Source organism: Pelodiscus sinensis, chromosome 5 (genome assembly GCF_052426305.1).
Source record: "Pelodiscus sinensis isolate ZL-2025 chromosome 5, ASM5242630v1, whole genome shotgun sequence".
NCBI classification, from domain to species: domain Eukaryota; kingdom Metazoa; phylum Chordata; order Testudines; family Trionychidae; genus Pelodiscus; species Pelodiscus sinensis.
Window position 1 is genome coordinate 87,518,171 of NC_143056.1, and position 19,335 is coordinate 87,537,505.

Genomic DNA, 19,335 nt, shown 5'->3' on the forward strand with positions numbered 1-19,335 from the left:
CAGCATTTTGTGTCCAGCCTACCTCCCCTAGCGCCCCAGCTGCCACAGGTTGAAGCACTCTGGCTTGGAAACCTTTTATGAGTAAAATCACTCCAAGAAATGCACAACCCGAAGCTTCAAGCTAAACACACACAACACTGGTATACAATTTTCTTTTTAAAAGTGCTCATTAAAAGTGCTGTCATATGAGTGGAAATCGGGTCAATATTGCATTTTATTAATATCAGCAGAACTGACAAATGGGGCCTTCATGTTGTGCAGACTTGCCTTAATCATATTCATGCCCATCAGTGTGAAAGAAGCTATTTGTATATATATGTAACCACACTTACATTACGGCCCTTGGCATGTGCTGAATATCATTGTGGCCCCTCAGAGCTTCCCAAGCTGAGTAGCCTTGAGCTAGGTACAGTTTTAGCTCTAGGGGAGGTATTCTTCCCAAATTCTTCGGGAATTTGCGTTATCTTCTTCCGATCACACTTTTGAAAGAGAATCTTTTGAAAGTGATAGTAGTCTGGACACGGGTTTTTCAGGGAAAAAACCCTTTTTCAAAAACCGCGTAAACCTCCTTTTTTAGGAAGAGCTTTTTTTGTTTTGTTTTGTTTTTTTAAAGGGGTTTTCCTGAAAAAAAAAAAACACATCCAGACTACTTTCCCTTCTGAAAGATCCTCTTTCAAAAATGCGATTGGAAGAAGATAGGCAAATCCACACAGAATTTACATATCCTCTTTCAAAATTAAAACGTAGTCTAGACGTGTGCTTGGTGAATCATTACTCCCTAACATAATGCCAATACTGTTTCAGCTAAAAAATATTTCCATTCTCTAAATACTCACCTTCTGGGAGCCATTAACATCTACTGTAATATTAATTCATGTAATCCTTTATAGACCTAAATAACCTCTTGAGAATGGCTAGAGTGCTACACACAGCCATAAGAGATACAAAAGCTTTCAATTCTGACCTTAAAATTCTCAAACTTCAGAAAACTCTTTATTCTGAGGATGGTAGTCTAGTGCAACATAGACCTGAGTTGGAACTAGTCACACCAGATTAAGTATTTCAAGCATTATGTTTCAATTGCTAATTAATCTCCTCCAACATAGAATGAAAACTATCATGTAATTTCTCAATTGCTCAAATCAGCATCTCTACACAAAACATGTGCGCAAAACATCTCTTTGCATTACTAAACCTCTTCCATTTCTTTTTTCAAATGGCACGTCACTCCCGATTCTTTTCAGCTTTGAGAGAGGGTGGGACTTGTTTTAAAACCCAACAGATGGGTGGGACTTGTTTTAAAACCAAAATTCTTTTTCTGGTATTCCACTCCACAGGTGATGAAGAAAAAGCATGTTTTTAGTCACAAGAATGTACTAATACCCCTCTTTAAGCGTCCCTATTTACTGCCTCTCGGGGAAGTCAAGTAGTATCCCCTTTTCAATGACAAAAATACAGAGACTTGAAATCAATGGGATTTGCTGGATGCGGCATTCATCCATCATCTTGCTACACATTCTGCACTCAAAGCCAATGAATCTGTCTGGTGTGAACATTAATTTCAGAAACTGAGCTTTCCAAAGATGCAACTTCACATTGGAGCTGTGATAGGAAAACAATTTACCACCCTGAAATCCAGGTTATCAATTCCAAGAAAAGAGTGCACAGGCACCCATGTTCCCTCTAATCTTTTCCATCCATATGCAGATTTTTACAATCCATGTGTGGAATATATTTTTCCTATGTGTGCCAAAAATCTAGCTGTGGACACTCTGATAATTAGCTTGGGCGGCATCTGAATCTCTCCTAGGAAGCTTCACAAGCATACAAGTTATAGTACTAAAAGGCACTAATTAATTCTCACTGATTGTATCCTCAAACACGTAATATCAATTATTTCAAAACAAAAATTGATCCAAGATATTTGCATAGGTATTTAACTCATCCCTGACATGGAAAACTTCCAAAGACCTAAATTTCTTTAACATAAACACATCTTAAAACTACATTACTCATTCATTTAAATCCAACTTCTATTGGCATTGTTTCTTGAAAGACATTAGCCCAATATAAATATTGGGTTTTACAATATAGCAAACTCCTTGAATTAAAAAAAAAGTACAAAAAGGGTAGATTAATATCCATGTACCTAAGAATACTAAGGAAAGCACCACTTGTACTTTACAACTTTTATGTTGTCAGCAAAATATGAGCCGGTAAAATGAATTACTTGAAGACCAAAGTAACAAGGAAGTGGTAGTAACAAGACAGTTCTATAAAATGTAAATGACATGTGCACGCATAAAAGGGAAGGATGGTTTAAATTTTTTTCAGCGTTTTTTTAAGTTTTGACACTGGCCATGAAATGATTCATTCACTATCAAGCTGAAGTGTAATGATGTACAGATAGTTCAATACTGAACAGAATCAGGAAGTTACCCTTCCAAGTTACACATTTGTATTATCACCGTATAAAATTTTGATAAATCCAACTTCAGAACAAGTGGAATAGCTAACACTTGTTAAACAAACAATTTCTGGATTCAACTCTCCTTACTTCCCAAAGAGTAGGCTGAGCTGAAGATCTGGAATCTTGAAGAAAAATTTCTAATTAGCAAAAGGAATTTTTCTGTCCATCAAGACACAGCTCTAGAAAAAGAAATTGGGAAACATAGTACTAGCAGTAGCTCCTCTTTGAGGTAAGCCATTTACAATATGAGTTTATATCCACTAACATATCACTGCATGGAACATGTGTCAAAAGGCCACATTAAAAGATGCGACAATATCCAGTTCAAAGCACTTTGAGAACAGAGGTGGAAAGTGTCAATTTACAAATTTATTTAAAAAAAAACTGCATGAATATCTCATGGCTCAGGCCAGGTCTACATTAGGGGACAAAGTCAAACTAAGTTTGACATACCATGGCATCCCCCTGTGCCATCCCATTATGGAAGGTCGACTTCCCTTAATCCTTGTGACCCGGGGGAGTATCAGATTTGAAGAGGTTGCGATCAGTTATCGATTTAGTTGATCCTTACTAGACCTGCTAAATTGAACCCCAGGAGCTCAATCTCTGCAACATCAATTTTCCAATAAATGGAGACAAGGCACCAGAGAAATGATCCCACAGGATAGAAGAGATAGAACTTCAGAAGCCTCCTAAATGGCTTACTAGATCTACTTTGATATGGAAAGAGTAGAATCAGTGCAAAAAACAGTCTTTAATGGACTATCACTATGCTGTTATACGGAATATTATTTTAATGTAAAGAAACACAAAGGGAGATTTCTCTCAAAGGCTCAAATTTATCAGAACTAACTACTTGTATTCAAATTCAAATCTGGTGTAAGTTGAGATGCTATCTAAGTAGATACTCGAGGTCTGACTAGATACAAAAGCTTTCTTTTTCTAATATGCAAGATATGTGAACGTTACTATCTGAACTCCCATATTAGAATCTAAGAAATCGTAAGAGTATGCTTCATTCCCATAGAAAATGGGGAATCTTCCTCCATTACACCAGTATCTGAAAAAGCTAGGTTTCAGTATACACCTCAATTGCTTCCAAGAATGCATTCTTTACCATAATAATGATACAGTACTTAGATTTTTCTTCAAAGGCCAGTTAACTAGTCTCCCTCTGTGGTGCAGGTAGGTATAAAAAAATTTCTTAGGATAAAGGCTACTCCTTTGACAACATGGGAGGTAGTGACCAGATGTCACAATTTCATAGGAACATTCTCTTATATAGGTGGCCTTTTACCCCCGTCCACCCATCATCATTTTTCACACTTGGTATCTGGTCACCCTAGCTGTAGGTTATATTTATCAGAATAAACTTAAAAAACAACCGTCTGGTAGCACTTTAAAGACTAACACGTAGATGGTATCATCACCTTTCATGGGCACAGTCCACGAAAACTCATGATACCATCTACATGTTTTGTTAGTCTTTAAAGTGCTACCAGACTATTTGTTGTTGTTTAAATCTTTCCTGTTACAGACTAACTCAGCAACCCCTCTGACGCTATTTATCAGAATGATAACCATGGCTTCCTGGGCCAGTAAAAGGACAGTTTTTCTTTATCACTTGAATGGCTATTTGAAGAGGGGGGAAAAAGAAAACAACAGAAAAACTATTTGTTCCTTTTAAGACCGAGCATATGATGCCCCTACAGTTGAGCACCCACTTTCTGGAAAAGTGTTGCAGAGATTCTGTATAGAACAGGAGGCAAACGATCCACCTGCAGAGTGCCAACGTAGCATCAGTCCTACAAATCCTTTAAGAAAAAATGATTATTCTGCTAGGTCATCTTTCTGATGAGTGAGCCAATTTGCTGTAAAATTCAATGAACTTCTGGAGCATATATATAGCCTTTAGAAAAAAGTTAATTCTGTGGGCCAGTGAAAAGGAGCTCGGCCTCCTTCTGGAATTTTTTGGTAACGTATTCCTTACTAGATGAGCTGCCAAGGTGGTCAATCTTTTTGAGGGGTGGAGACAGGACTGTAACATCATATCACATATCCTGGAGTTCCAGCTAGTAGATACTATAGGACTGTTTTTCAACTAACCAAATGTCCAGACCACCTGATGGTTTGACAGAAAGTTGACATAACATTCTCAAATCACACACCAAGATAAACACAAGTTCCGAAGTAACTTCAGCCTCCAAAAAGGAAGCCTGAGCTTTGGGATAGTGACCATTCTAGGGCTTTATACACAAACGTTGTTTCACTATATTCATCCAAGATAGAGAATCTCCATTAGGCTCAACCTACTGAAACTATGTGTGTATTAACATTTATTATAGTCCATCAAGAGATTCCACTGTTATTCTAGGGGAATGGTTTTCAACCTTTCATTTATGGAGCCCTAATAATTTCAAATTGCAGTGTGGACTCCTTAGGAAATTCACCTTATGGTCCACAGATCCCTACCATACAAGTCTTAGACTGAAAACTGAGAAACAGAATTCAACTATAAACATAAGACCTGTCAGCATGGCATTTGATGCAGCATGAGAAAGGGCACTAAACTGCGGGTTTCTATGTTAATGACAACACTTCTGGGTTTTCAGCTTATTTTCCTACTTACTTTAGACACTACACACTTCAGGTTAAACACCACTGTTCTAGAGAAAAAAGCATCTCTGAAAGTAACTGATTCTATTGCCAAAATCCACAGAAGACCGTGAATGGCCTTCTTTGTATTAGTTCTTCACGTGCATAGACAACATTACAGAAGTTTTGGAAAAACAGCAATTCTATCAAGTGAGCTATTTAATGTCCGGGGGGGAAAAAAAGACATGACGGAGGTGATTAGTATTAAGCAGTCTGTTTAGTGAATTTCTGCATTCCAAGGATTCTGAATTGACTATTTGGTTTAGATGGGGCTATGAAGAAGCCATGCAGAAAACTTGGACTCAAAGTAGAATGTCCAAGGTTTTTCTGGATCAGTTGACTTGAGGACTGTTCCTCTTGCCAGGTTTTTCTTTGTTATATTTGATCAGCTGTTAAATGCTGCCTTGCTTTCCCATACTGCCACTATGTCCTTTCCATATTAGATGTAGATTGTCAAAAGTTTGTCTTGTCCAAGTCAGGGATTACTTTGCCTAAGATCCTGTGCAAAGAGAGAATTTAGCTGGCATATCCTTGCTCCAAAACCTGAACCAAATGCGTCAAGAGAGAATTTGAGCATCTAGTAAAACCCTGGACAAAACATAACTGGCCAAAGCCATTTTTTGAAAAGAAGTTCCCAGACCCCGAAGTCTCCCAAACATTAAGGACAGGCTAGACAAGGCAGTATAGTCCATAAAATCTGGATGCTAAAGTTCTCTTGGGCTTCTACAGGTGCCTCAAATTTCATAGAATAGTGATAGAAATGTAGCCGTGTTAGTCTGGGGTAGCTGAAGCAAAATGCAGGACAATGTAGCACTTTAAAGACTAACAAGATGGTTTATTAGATGATGAGCTTTCGTGGGCCAGAAAAAATCCACAACATTCACTTAATCAAGAGCTAATGTGATCAAGGACAAAAGCGCTGCAGAAACAAGTTATAAAAGTCCTTTCTGAATCATTCCCATTAAAGCCTTCATGAGTCTGGGTCGCCTATGCAGTGAGACGAGAAACTCCTTGTAAGTAATTGTCATTCAGGCCATATGTGGATATATGCCCCAGAGGAAAAATATATTACAAGCTGGGAATCAAGCCTCATAAGCATTTTAATGCCTAAGATATCCTTTGGGATTGAGTGCTTGGCTTCAATCCTCCATAGCCCAAGAGGAGGCAGAAGAAGCTTGATATTCCACATGGGTGAGGCTTTCCTTGCTGGTCTCAGCTACGTCCTCAAGAGCTCAATGTGGCAATAGTTAGAGTGTACTTGGGCTACTCTCTCTAGGGGGAGAAACAAATCTGAATTCAAATCTGGGATTGAAGAGGCTAAAAGAACTCTGAATTCTTAAATGAAAAATCAAATTAAAAAAAGAAAAGTTTTGCAGCATGAGAATCTATCCTGTCTGCACAAAGGAGAAAATAGAAGCAGGGAAAGATTTCTTGGCAGGTGTGGTTAGCAATGCCAATTATGAACATATTTGGTCTTACTTTCTGCAGTGCAGGCTTGAAGACTAGTTAGTGGATCTATGAACCTTAATATGATGGAACTCATATAAAGGGATGAGTTTTCTTTTCAGCAGGGATTTATTAACCATACAACTGTTAAGATTAATGAAATTAGAGTGAACATTCAGACTAAATAAGTACTCAAAGTACTTGTTTTATGTACTACAGATGATTATAGTACATTTTATGTATCATTTGCATATAGAAGGCTACGTTATCTAAAGGCAATTCTTACACACAAGCTCACAAGATAACACCTCAGAATAATAGGTCTCAGTTACCCACATTTTATTAGTTAATTGAAAGGATATAATTTGAAAAGAAAGATATGCCTATATTTCTGGAAAACGGAATGTTTGATCTAGTCAATGGCCTCTTCAATATGTTATGAGTTCTATGAAAAACTAAAATTAGTTAAGAGTCAGTTGGGATGCAGCAGAAAGATAAATGGCTAGTTCTCTACCACTTATTTATAAATAGATTTAAAAGAAAATATTGTAGATTCTCTTATTTTCCTAAAGATCAGCATTAAAAAGTTTACCGCTTTCCAGCTTTAAGGAAATAAAAAACACTAAGTGGAACTGCATGAGCAAGAGTTTACTAAAATATTGTCACAAAAGAGTTACCTGCCATCATACCAGAGTGTGTCCTTTAATTACTTAGGAAAAAAGTGCCACCCCAAGCTACTGATTTTTTTTGCAAGATGACAGTTTACTGTTGCTTCCACAAAACTGTGATGTCTCCCAGTAGTATAATATTTGTAATTAATGTCTCTGGTCTTTTCGTTCTGGCACGACCAAAATGTAAGTCATGTGTATTCAGTTTAGAACTATTACACATTAAAGTAAAAAAAAAAAAAAAAGCTGCGGAAAATCATGACAGTATAAAACATTCTCCAAAACAGCAGCAAACCCTTCAGTTTGGTTTAGTAAAAACAATACCATTATCTCATGATTTAAACATCCTCTGTTCAATATGTGGCTGTTGCTTAATGACCTTTAATAGCACTTTACATCTGCGGTGTGCTATAACATGCATTTGTACTAAACACCTCTATAGAGGTAGATATGTATTCTCCCCATTTTAGATAGGGAAACAGGCACAAAGATTAACCAATATGACCAAGATCATTTTGCAAGTGGCAAAACTGGGATAAGATTTGTAAGTTCCCATCTCTCAGTCCCAACCTAATTCTTTTACACAATATGTTGACTCAACTAACATGAAAGTCTCCATGGAGAAGAGCAGTGTGAATTAAGACAACAGTTAACAGTGTTATAACTTTTGGAATAATTTAAAAAGGAACAAACAGGCTTATGTAAATGTCTATCTCCATCATGTGAAGTCTGCATCAGTAGCTGAAAACCATTGTTCCACAATACAATTTTTATAAACATGTTTTATTTGTCTTGCTTATACCGTTAGAACTGTAACTGCTGGCTGTCATTTCCCTTAAAAGGGGAAACCGATCCAAACACATACTGGTGCTTTTCAAAAGATAGCAATTAAAAGGGCAGCAGCAGCGGGCATTTGAGATTTCTTAAAACCTTCAGGCTGCAGAAAAGACAAAAGGACATGTGACCAAAAGTATTATGATTATCCATTAGAGATTTCCATCAGTACCGGTATCAGTTATTTAGGTGATAATACAGCAAGGTCAAGTATTAGTGACAGACAATGTGCAAGTCATAAGGAATGATAGAGACAATACCAATCCTTACAAAAGTCATTGCTATCAAAGAAACTTAAATATGTTCAAGAGAGATATCTAGATACTTCACATCAAATATACAAGTGGGCGTCCAGATTATATCCCATATTTGTCGCAAAAGTTTTAAAGTGCCAATCAAAGCTAATTTTGGGGGGAGGAGGGTTAAAAAAACCTTATACAATTATATCAGCAGTTACACAAAAGCAATTTATGTATCCTTAGCCACAGTAAACTGAGCCTGGTGATGGAGAATGCTGTAGCTAAGGGTGTATCTTGTCTATCAAAAGCTGGCTGTCAGCTTATTTGTCTAGTTAGGGATATATGCATCATTATGCATCGTAAACTGTTCAGTGCTTCATTTTAACGTGAAAAAGCTGAAATGTAGTTGCTGTGCCAAACCACACTTCACTTCTTCCATCCTTCTTTCGTGAGAAAGTTTAATTTTGTCAACTGCCATCAGAATAAAATCTTTAGGGATTTGCCGATTGTTGCATCACTACAGAATGTCAGAAGTGAGGCAGTCTTGCTTTTTTCTGCCACTTCAGTAAACCATGGAGATTTGATCACCCTGAAATTGCCTTTTTTGCTTTACTCATAGCAAGAGTGACAAATTTGAATCTCATGTGCAAGGCTCAAGATGATGCTTAGGACAGAACATGCAGAGTAAACGTTGTTTCTTTCCATATCCAGGTAATATAAAGCTGACAACTGTAGTCCTGTCTTTATGGGTAATGAAAATAGTCCCATTACAATGAACTTCCTGTAAGGGAGAACAAATAGATAATAACTCTTCTGGTAACATGTATGGTACATTGGCCAGTGTGTTTTTGGCGTTTAATGTAATCCTGTGGGATAAGTTTAATTCACTTGCTGAGCATTCATTTGAGACATCCCTCTGCTGGGTCTTGGGGGCCCTCCACGACCTAGAAAATAGAAACAGCTCTTAAATTTTACATCAAATCAGATCATTATAGAATTCAAAAAGGGTCTAACTCACGTTTGGACTCTATAACTTTAATTTAGAATTAATAGGTATAAGTTTACTATACTAACGCATGTCAACATCCTTATCCATCCAAACATAAACACCATTGTATTTTCTATTAAATCATCTAATCAATTCTTTTGTTTCATCCTCTTGGTATTTTTCATAATTTTCTCCAAGTCTACTTAATTTAACCTAGCTTCTAAAGAGATTTCTCACCCACACATGCATGGGACATCAGGTCCAATACAAGTTAAGCTAAGATTTTTTTTTTTTTAAGTAACTGACTAGCACTTTAAAAAAAAAAAGTATTTTAAAGCTACTATGCTAAAAAGTCTCAGATTGTCACAAGCCAGTCTCAAATTGCAATCTGAAAATAAATCAATAGATAATGTTCTGTTGAAAGACAGCTTTTTTTAACATATCTTCAATCAACCCATCTTTTTGCCAGATTCTTACCTGCATTTTATTAACAATGGACTTTTCTATTATTTAGAATATATTTATGGACAGCATCGCTAAAACTTCACCACAAATAGATAGCCTCTCGATTCCCAATCCCATAGCCCCATTTATTAAGATAAAAATCTCAGAGGGATAGCTGTGTTAGTCTGTAACTTTAAAAATAATGAGCATTCCTGTGGCACCTTAGAGACTAATAAATATATCATGAGCTCTCATGGGTAAAACCCACTTTATCAGATGAGCTGGAGTGGAAATTACAGAATCAAGAGCATACAACAGCAAAAGCAGTTGGCTATTAATTGTAGGAACAGTGTTAATTATGCTAATTGACTTAACTAATTAGCATCATTAACACTGGTCCTACAATTGACAGGGAGCTGTTTTTGCTTTTGAATATACTCTGGATTCTGTCATTTCCATTCCAACTCATCTGATGAAGTGGATTTTACCCATGCAAGCGCAATCTTCAAGATGCCACAGGACTGCTCATTCTTTACTAGGACAGTTCCTTTTGACAACACATACATATATTTCTATGAGACAACTGATATTGTTCTAGATTTCAACAGTTTATGGAGCTCACACAAAGAAGTTACCAAATGACCACCAAAAAACTACGGAAGTATTGTTGAAATATAATTAATGTTCAAATGGAGAAAGACTGATTCAACTACAGCTTTGGTTATCTGATAAAAATGAGTTTAAGCGCATACATGACTGAGTGACAGCAGTATATTATTATTTTTGTTTCATTCTCAAAATAAAGTACACTGTGCAACTGCAAATAAGGTTGAAAATATTTTGGAAATTTTTTACAAAGGTGTATTTTCCTCATCTCTATTTAAGCATCAGTTCCTGTAATCACTGGCTTGCAGATTCTAGGAACTAAATGAACGAAAAGCAGAGTTTGTAAACACAGAGAGAGAAGTGCTCTACAATGGATTGCAAGTAATGCAACACATCTTTACTGAAACTGAAGCAACATCAACATACAATTTAACTCAGAAGCCAAAGAAAGCTTTAAAATGCACAAAAGAAAAGCCTGAAGTCAAAATTCTAGCAAGTCTTGCAGCAAAAAAATAAAATTCCAAATAAGATTAGCAGTGGTAGTAGTGAAATGATGGTAAAGCTTTAATTCCCCCCTCCTCCCCGCCCAAAAAAATTTTCAAGACTCGTACTGGTTTAGCAAGAAAAAAAGGCAACAAAATAGCATGGATGCAAAGACACATTTGTCTACTGAGATTTAAGTTTAAATTGTTATAAACAAAATAACTTCATTCAACCATCAACTAATTAAACAACTTCCCAAAAAGTTCCAGGAAAGCTTAAATGTATTTTTGAACTATGGCTTATTAGTTTTACATGATACAATGTTCTTCACAACATCCACAACCCTTAGTCTAAAGATTGCATCAGAAACTCCAGTTATGCAGAATCAGGAACACATCGAGTATTACCTCGAGGGGCTCCCCGAGGTCCACTCTGTCCAGAGCCACGTTTAAAATTCTGTTGATATCCATCCTAAAGAAAGTAAATCAAGGAAACTTCATTAAACCACCATCATTTGTAAGGTTCAAGAGTATTTATAAGTAACCCATCCATTTTTCAATATATCCATTTGTTTAAATAATAGCAGTAGGGGCACCACCAACATACAGAACTGTATTTCTTAGCAGGAAATCCTAATGTGCCTCATAACGCTCGAAAGGTTAGGTTCATTAGCCACTAACAAACATCTTAAACTATTTTCATGGACTAAGTGATTAAACTTTACATAACATATCTAGGCTAAGAAGCATTATACTTTTTATTTGTAAATGTAGATTTCACTGTACACACACAAGCCAACAAATAATATTGATAAATAATCGAAGTGTACAGGTAGGCCAAGAAAAAAAAAGCTGCTTGAGAACTTAAAGGTAAAAATCCAAACTCAGACTTTGATTAGGATTGTTACTAATGGACTAGCAAATGAATAGTAAAAACAGTCATGATTTGCTGATTTACACATATTTACATTGCATATTTGGACATGTAATGTTGACAACATGTTATCCATTTATAAAGCTTTTTTGAATCTCAATGTCTATTGTAAATTGTTCTGATTCACCCTTAGATAATTTACCAGTTCTGAAAATGTGTATAAAAAAAAAAATCTTTAAAAAAAAATGCTCAAGTACCTAATTTTGTGCAACTGTGAAAATGTAAAATGACAAATTTTAAGAAGTTTTGGTGAAACACAAATCATTAAAAAAAGCTTTATTTTCAAGTCACAGGGTGAGCAAGGCTGACCAGATGATTGTTGTGAAGCAGAGAGCTTCAGTTTCACTTGAACAACTAATTTAATAGGGAGTCAGTGAGATTTAGCAATTAAAATTCTAAAGAGTATTTACTAGTTATTTTATGCAAGTTATTTCATTTAGTCTTATTGATTTTTTTCTATTCCTATAATTTCAACTTAAATGTCAACTCACCCGTTGGTAGTTGGAGTAGTCCCGAGGAGCATTAAATTGAGGCTGTGAGTAACCACTGTTTGGAGTGTTGGAAAATGAAGGGCGGTAGCCATCATACCCTCCTAAGGATGAAAATACAAATGCTTATTGAAGGGCACATAACCTGTCTTCTTCACAAATTATGCTACACACAGAGAAAGCCACTAAGGGATTTCTCTGACTCTTAAAGTGTTGTGTGCCAGCAGACTGTAAACACCTGTAGAATAACCTACATCATCTCATTAAGACCTTGTAAAAACTGGGGGAAGTAATATCTGAGGGTGTTTCTTTCATAATATTTAGTACACATGCTTAAACTCAGTATTTAGTATTTTACCATATGCCCAGGAACCCTAGCCATGGACCACAATCTTTGGAGTGGTAGGTACTGCACAAACATAGAACAAAAGATGATTCTTCAGTTTCTAGAAAAAGTCCAGCACAAGGCTAGAAGAACTGTTTTCTTAAGATAGAACAAAGCAAGCACCACCATTACAAACTTCGGTATCTTCCCAATATATTTCTCTATTAAACAATAGGGTCAACATTACATTTAAAGTCTCCTGCCACACTGTAATCCTGGGGGAGGAAAAAAAATCAGATAAAGTCTCAAAAGCTTGATAATATATATGTTTTTTACCTCTAAACCCATTGGCAGGTCCCCTGTATCCATTCATTAAGCCCCGAGTGCCGCGTGATCCACCACGAGACACTCCCCGGCTGTTATAATAAGGCTGATTGTTACGTGGGAACCCAGTATTCTGTTGTGGAGGCTGCTGGTGGTTACCTGCCACTTGATGGGACTGATCCGGGGAACCATGGTAGGTGCCAACCACTATAATGAAAAACCAACAATGGAAGTTTATGTTTCCTATATTCCCCAACAACTGAAAGGTATCAGCCAAGTCTTCTTTACTACAATCAAACAGTGCAATAAATATTTACCCACCCAAAAAAAGGTTTCCAAAACTAAAATTTGCTGTTCTGACACATTCCACAATATTAAAATAGTGCAAGAGATCTAGTGTTCAGTGAAGTCAGTGTCAACAGGCTTCAAGTTAATACAATTACTCTTATCTTTTCACTGGTATTTGCAGATTTGAAAAATAAAAAAGCTACATCACCACACAGGACTGAACAAGTGGAAATATTCTCAAGCAACTTCTACAATCTTTCCATGAAGTTGCTAAACATGGGGCCCAGAGGCAGCAACACTACTCCATACCAAAAAAAAAAAAAAAAAAAAAAAAAAAAAGTTTAATCTGCCTGCAGAACTTCCCCTCAATTCGATTATCTTCATTAACAGTTTCAGTTTTGCAGTGACTTCTCCTGAAGAACAAAATTGTACACATTCTGAATTCCATTTAATTTGAAGTCTGCTGCTACACTTCTTGGTATTTGCTCACCATAGTCATCCTCCACTTGAAGCCTGCCTTTTAGGCTACATAAATGTTTTAATTTTGTCTAATAAGTTTACCTGTCTGGAGCTGTTCTTGTTGAAGTTCTGATTGTTCTACTTGATGAGGCTGATTGGAGAAACTCGGGTTGTAACTGGCCTGGTATTGATTTTGTTGCTTTAAGGTTTCTGGCTCATTGACAGGAGGAACAGGTGCATTCATATTGAATACCTACAATGGTAGGAAAAAACTAAATCTCTCTCATCTCTTTCATTCTCTCTTTCTTTTGCATACAATTCAAGACATATGCTTTACAAACTGAGGAAAGAAAGAAAGAAAGAATTACCTTCCTTTCTGCAACTGTTTGAAATACGTTGCACATATCCACTCCATTGTGGGTGAGCATGCACCTTGTGCACAGATGTCATTTTTCCCCCACTTCACCATTACCTTTTGTCAGGATGGTTCTCCCCTTCCCAGTTACCACATGCCAATCCATAGTGGTATAAAGAAGGCTGAGCCAAACCAAACCCCCTTAGTACCGGACGTATTCTGGAATGGACATGTGGAATATCTCCAAAAGGAACAGAAAGGAAGGTTAACCTTTTCTTTGAGTTACTGAACATAATTCCCCCCATAGGTGACTTTTGAGCAAACATCTATAGAAGTGGATTCAGAGTCTACCTGAATAGCAACTGTAAGACCATCCATCATAAATTGGCATCTTTAGATGGATAGCCAATGGTGTAATGAGAAGTGAAGGTGTGAATTGATAGCTTGTGCTCTAGCAGAACACGCTAGTGCTCCAGATGACAAGCTCACACTAACCAGCTGATAGTATAAATGAATGCAGAAAGATTATTCGGAAGGAATTTGGCTTCGCTCGTAACTATGACTATGTCTGTACTACAAGATAAGTCTGAATTTATTAAAGTTGACTTTTAGCACTTGATTTTGTAAAGTCAGAGGTGTGTGGCTCCCGCTGTACGCAAGAATTTGACACCGTCCAAAGTAACATGTCTCCAGAAGAGTAGCTACCAGCAACTTTGATAGCAATACACTGTGGATAGCTATCCTGCATCCAGGGTTATGCTCCCAGTGCAGCAGGTGGTTTTGGGTATGCACTATCAGCATCCCATAATGCACTCACCTTCTCCTTTCCCCCCCTAGAGTGGCAAATTACCATCTGAAATGTTTAAATACTAATAGTAATCTTTGGTGACCCAGACTATCCCATGTACAGCTTCATGAGCCACGGAAGCAAGGGGAAGCATAGTGCCTAGCCAAGGATTATGACCAGCCAGACACCAGGGCAATAAGGAGAGTACAGTGAGGGACACTGCAAATCAGAGAGGCTTTGAAAGAGAGTTTTGAGAGAGATTCAAGTGGCTCTCAATGAGGTGCCCCTGCATTCAGTGTGCTTGCCTGTAAATCCCAGCCCTCTTCAACACAAACAATAGAGACACTACTGTTCAGAAGTCATGCTTTTTTTTTTAGCGAACACAGCAGGGACCGAAAAGGAATTAATGATGGGAGGTTGGGGGCTATGGAGGAAAGCAGATCACAATTGTGAGGACAGCCTTTTGTCTCAGGATGCATCCCTTGGGGACTGAGTGCGAGGCTGCCCTTGACTCCTCTCTCCCCTTCCCCCCCACATTCTAAGACTCCGGAAGAAGCAGCGATTGGCGAGGAGTGGAAGTGATTCCATAAGGGTGCAGTGGTGCCTTTGCATGAAACTGTCCTGGAAGACCACCATGTGGTTCATTATATCCACCATGGTCTTCAAGACATTCTCCTGGTTCTTCACTTCCAGCTCCCTCCATGTTCTCCTATCCTCACTCTCCGCTCTCATTTCCAGCAGCAGCATATTCCTTCACTTAAGTGCTCCCTGTCCAAGTGGGTGGACTGCATATACTGCTTGAACATATCACCCCTAGTATGTTTTCACCTATAGATTTGTGCCAGCTGGATAGCTGGTGGAGCTGGGGTCATGTGCAGCATGCTTGCTGCTGTTCCCGCTGTAAAGAAAAGTGAAGAGCAGACTTTACAGGAGATACACTGTAGTGTAAAACCTAATCTGTTAGGAAAAAATGAAAATGTATCTAGAGATAAGCAGCATGTGTTATGTACAAAGCCACAGTAATGCTTTTAAGCAGCCACTATGCAGCAGGAACACCACACAGTTCTTAGGGAAGCAGCTGGATTCAGTTTGGTGGCAGGCATTGTAGGGCACAGGTTAGGGGCTTGAGCCTGTGGAGGGGAGAGGTTCTGGGTGTCGTGGAAGGAGCTCATGTGGCACTCATGTGTTCTGTACCCCCCACCCCCAATTGCCAGGAGAGTGCACCTTTTACTTCCTGCAGGACCATATTGGTGGGAGAGGGTCTGGGCATAGTGGCAGGGGCTTAAGCTATGCCTTCTTGTGGATGAGCAAATAAAGGTTTATTGCAGAGGCATCAACTAATAGCTTCCCCTACCTGGTCCAGCCATGCACAATATCAGTCTTCTCTGACTCACACAGAATGGTAGGGAGCAGATGCTGACTGAATGTGCCCAGAAACTTGGACCTTATGCTGCAATGCAATGACGGTAGACCACTTACAGCTGGCTTGGCGTGGAAAGGTATCCTACCGTGGACGACAGATGGACTAAGGCAGGCCTCCCCAGCAATCTTATGAGTAGGATTACCAAGTTCCTCTATCACAGCTTTATGGAGATGTGCAGGGAGGATTCCTGCTCCATCTCAAGATATCTTAACAAGCTGTTTCTGGGACTCTCCACTGTGTAGGAACAGATGATGCCACACATCATATGCAATGGCCTTCACCCACTTGTAACATGATGCAAAATGTGAACTCACCATAAATACCCTCCCTAGGATCAGTGGCCAGCTGTAAGACATCCTGAGAGGAGGGAATTATCTCTAAAGTTATGAAAAGGTCCTAGCTGTTGCTGAGATTGGTTACCCCACTCCACTGTTGAACACTCTCCTCCCTCCTCCATGCTGTTCCACACATTGCTGCCTGAGGCTGTCAGAGGAGGGTCTTGGGAGAAATCCAGGGACTTGTTAGGGAAGCTGGTTGGGTTCTCTACTAGAATAGCATGCAGCTGTTCATAGAAGTGGCATGTTTGTTGTGAAAATCCAGACCATCCATTGAACTTCTTTGTCTTCTGGTATAACTGTCTCAGCTCCTTTATTTTAACTAGGCGCTGCTGGGTGTCCCTGGCATATCCTTACTCCTCCATGACCATTACAATCTTTGCATGGATATCGGTGTTCCTTTTGATGGTTCGTAGTTCCGCAAGAATGGATTCCTGTACCCACACACCAATGAGGTTCAGGATCTCCTCCATGCTGGTGCTCATCTGCAACCCTGTGAACTTATGGTCAGGTGTGCAGTCTGCTCACCACACTGGCCGCATAGGTAATGGAATTCAATTTTTCCCAAGGCTTCTCCCATTCATCTGGAGAGTACTAGAGTTGAAAGTCTTGGCCACAGCAGTCACTTTGGGACACCTCCCAGAGGACAAGAACTTTGATTTGCACAGCACTGTGTCTGCACTACCGTAAAATTGACCATACCAGGTCGAATTTAGCATTACTCCTCATGAACAGCAGGAGTAACAAAATGTACTTTAATTGGCCTTAAAGTTGATGGAATGTGCTTGGAGTTGGGGACTCTCTTGTTTAGAAATTCAATCTAATATAGCTAAGTTCAACTTAAACTCCCAGCATAGACCAGACGTATCAGTAAAGGCCTGCAAATGCATAGTTATCAGTGGGCAATATGGAAGTAGGTGTCCCTCAAGTCGAGATTCCTTCATTAGCCTCCATGTTGCAGGGAAGGAATAACTAACACTATGAACCATGAGAAATTTTATTTTCTTTAGGAATTGGTTAACTTTCTTTCATCTAAGGTGGGCATGAGATTTCCTTTTGTCTTGGGCATCAGGAAATAATGGAAGCATTCTCTCCTGAGGTTAAATGTTACTTCCTCTTTCAGGGAGACTGTAGAGAGACTGAACCATCACTGAACGGCAATGTCGAGGGAGTAGTTCCTGACTGGTAGAGCAGGGGTAGAGATAGAGGGGTAGGGTTGTGTGGGCACGTTAGACTAGATGGTACATCTCCGTTCCACCATACTTAAAGCACACTGGTCTGACGTTATGTGGTTCCAAGTACCTAAGAAATGGGACAAGCAATCAGTAATCAAAAAAGGGGAACACACAGAAGTGAGGAGATTGGTATAATGTCCTCAACAACCCCATCAAAATATCTATTTGAAGGGACAGCTGAATGTGATAAGTTCACTGGCACAGAAGAGGAGGACACATTCTATAGTGCCTTCCTTTTTTATACTAGACAGATCTTGGGAACAAGGAGAAAAGCTATGGTGACAAAAAGGTGATTGTTGATGAAAATGCATCCTGTCACAAATATTTAAGTGTTACCCTGGAATCTTCAAGGCTTAAAGCCTGTGATAAGTTTTCTCAAAGAACATATAGGTCAGTGGTGTCAAACATGCAACCCGATTACTTTTTTTTGCGGCCCACAACTATATTTTCATACAGGACCTAAGTGTGGCCCACTGGCCACTCCGTGCACGTGCCCCAGCACCTGCTCACAGCTGGCCACTCTGCACATGCTGTCCCAATGCCTGAAGGGAGAAGTGCGTGGCGGTGGCTCCAGGACCCAGGCATTAGGTTGGAGGGGGCGGGGAGAAGGGACTGGGAGTGCACATCTAATATCTATCTTACATTTTACTTATTCTTATTTCATTTTCTGTTCTATAGACTTAAATTGGGTTTGGGGTTCCATTTTCTGAAGGATTCCTATTTGGCTCAAACAACATCTGCCTTAAAGATAAAAAAGGAAAAGGAAATTATCCAGTTTTATATCTAAGTACCACCAGCCAGTCAAGAGTAACCAGGGCATATCAATAGTGCCAATAAATATGCACTTGTACATCAGTCAGCCAAAGGGCAAGGAAATGATGAACTAGTCTTATCTGCTAGTAGTTGCTCTGCTACTGATAGCCAAAAAATATCAGAGATCAACAAGCTGGAGTGAAACAGGCACTTCAAATTGTGGTAATTTACTTCTCAGTTCTGTTTAATTTTAAAAAACTCATTAAGACATAATAGGGAAGTAGTGTTATTCAATTAACCACTGTCTATACTTGTTTTTATTTCAACAAAACAAGTTTTGTATCATATAAAAATAATTAAAAAGTACCTTAAATTTATATTTAAATTAAAAATGATTATATATGAGCAAACAGTTTTACACATCAAATTATTGTATTATATTCAAACAAGATCTGAAAAAATATTGTAAAATATACCTAAACACAATAAATAATTATGACTTTCTGATAGAAATACATTTTCTTTGGTGGCCTTGAAAGCTATCAGTTTTCGTTTGTGCAGCCCTCAGTAGGCCCTTCAAATACAAGGTCCTATATGGGCTGTTGTACTCTGGGCAGGCAGTTTGGTGACATGGTTCGAGCAGCTCAATCTGCACTATCCAAACTGTCCTGGAGGGCAGCTCTGGCTACCAATTTACCTTCCTTCTCCATTACAGAGACTTCTCATTTGCAAGATTCTATTAATTTGTCCTTGAATTTGGCAATGTTCTCCCAGTGTGTTTAGATGCATTAACTCAG

The 19,335-nt window shown here is 38.5% G+C and overlaps 1 protein-coding gene across 4 annotated transcripts in view; it reads right to left on the reverse strand.

Moving 5' to 3' along the window:
* Nucleotides 1-8,003: 8,003 nt before the first annotated feature.
* The window catches only part of CAPRIN1 (cell cycle associated protein 1), a 78,408-nt gene continuing 67,076 nt past the window's right edge, over nucleotides 8,004-19,335 (reverse strand). For 3 of the 4 annotated variants that reach the window (XM_006127311.4, XM_025186790.3, XM_075927666.2), the window contains exons 15-19: nucleotides 13,753-13,903; nucleotides 12,916-13,110; nucleotides 12,258-12,358; nucleotides 11,241-11,304; nucleotides 8,004-9,256 (exon numbers count right to left, since the gene is read on the reverse strand). In XM_006127311.4, the coding sequence (XP_006127373.1) occupies nucleotides 9,192-9,256; nucleotides 11,241-11,304; nucleotides 12,258-12,358; nucleotides 12,916-13,110; nucleotides 13,753-13,903 (576 nt within the window). In that variant the 3' untranslated portion in view covers nucleotides 8,004-9,191. The remainder of the gene's footprint in view (nucleotides 9,257-11,240; nucleotides 11,305-12,257; nucleotides 12,359-12,915; nucleotides 13,111-13,752; nucleotides 13,904-19,335) is intronic. The other variant, XM_089778571.1, reaches the window with a different exon arrangement.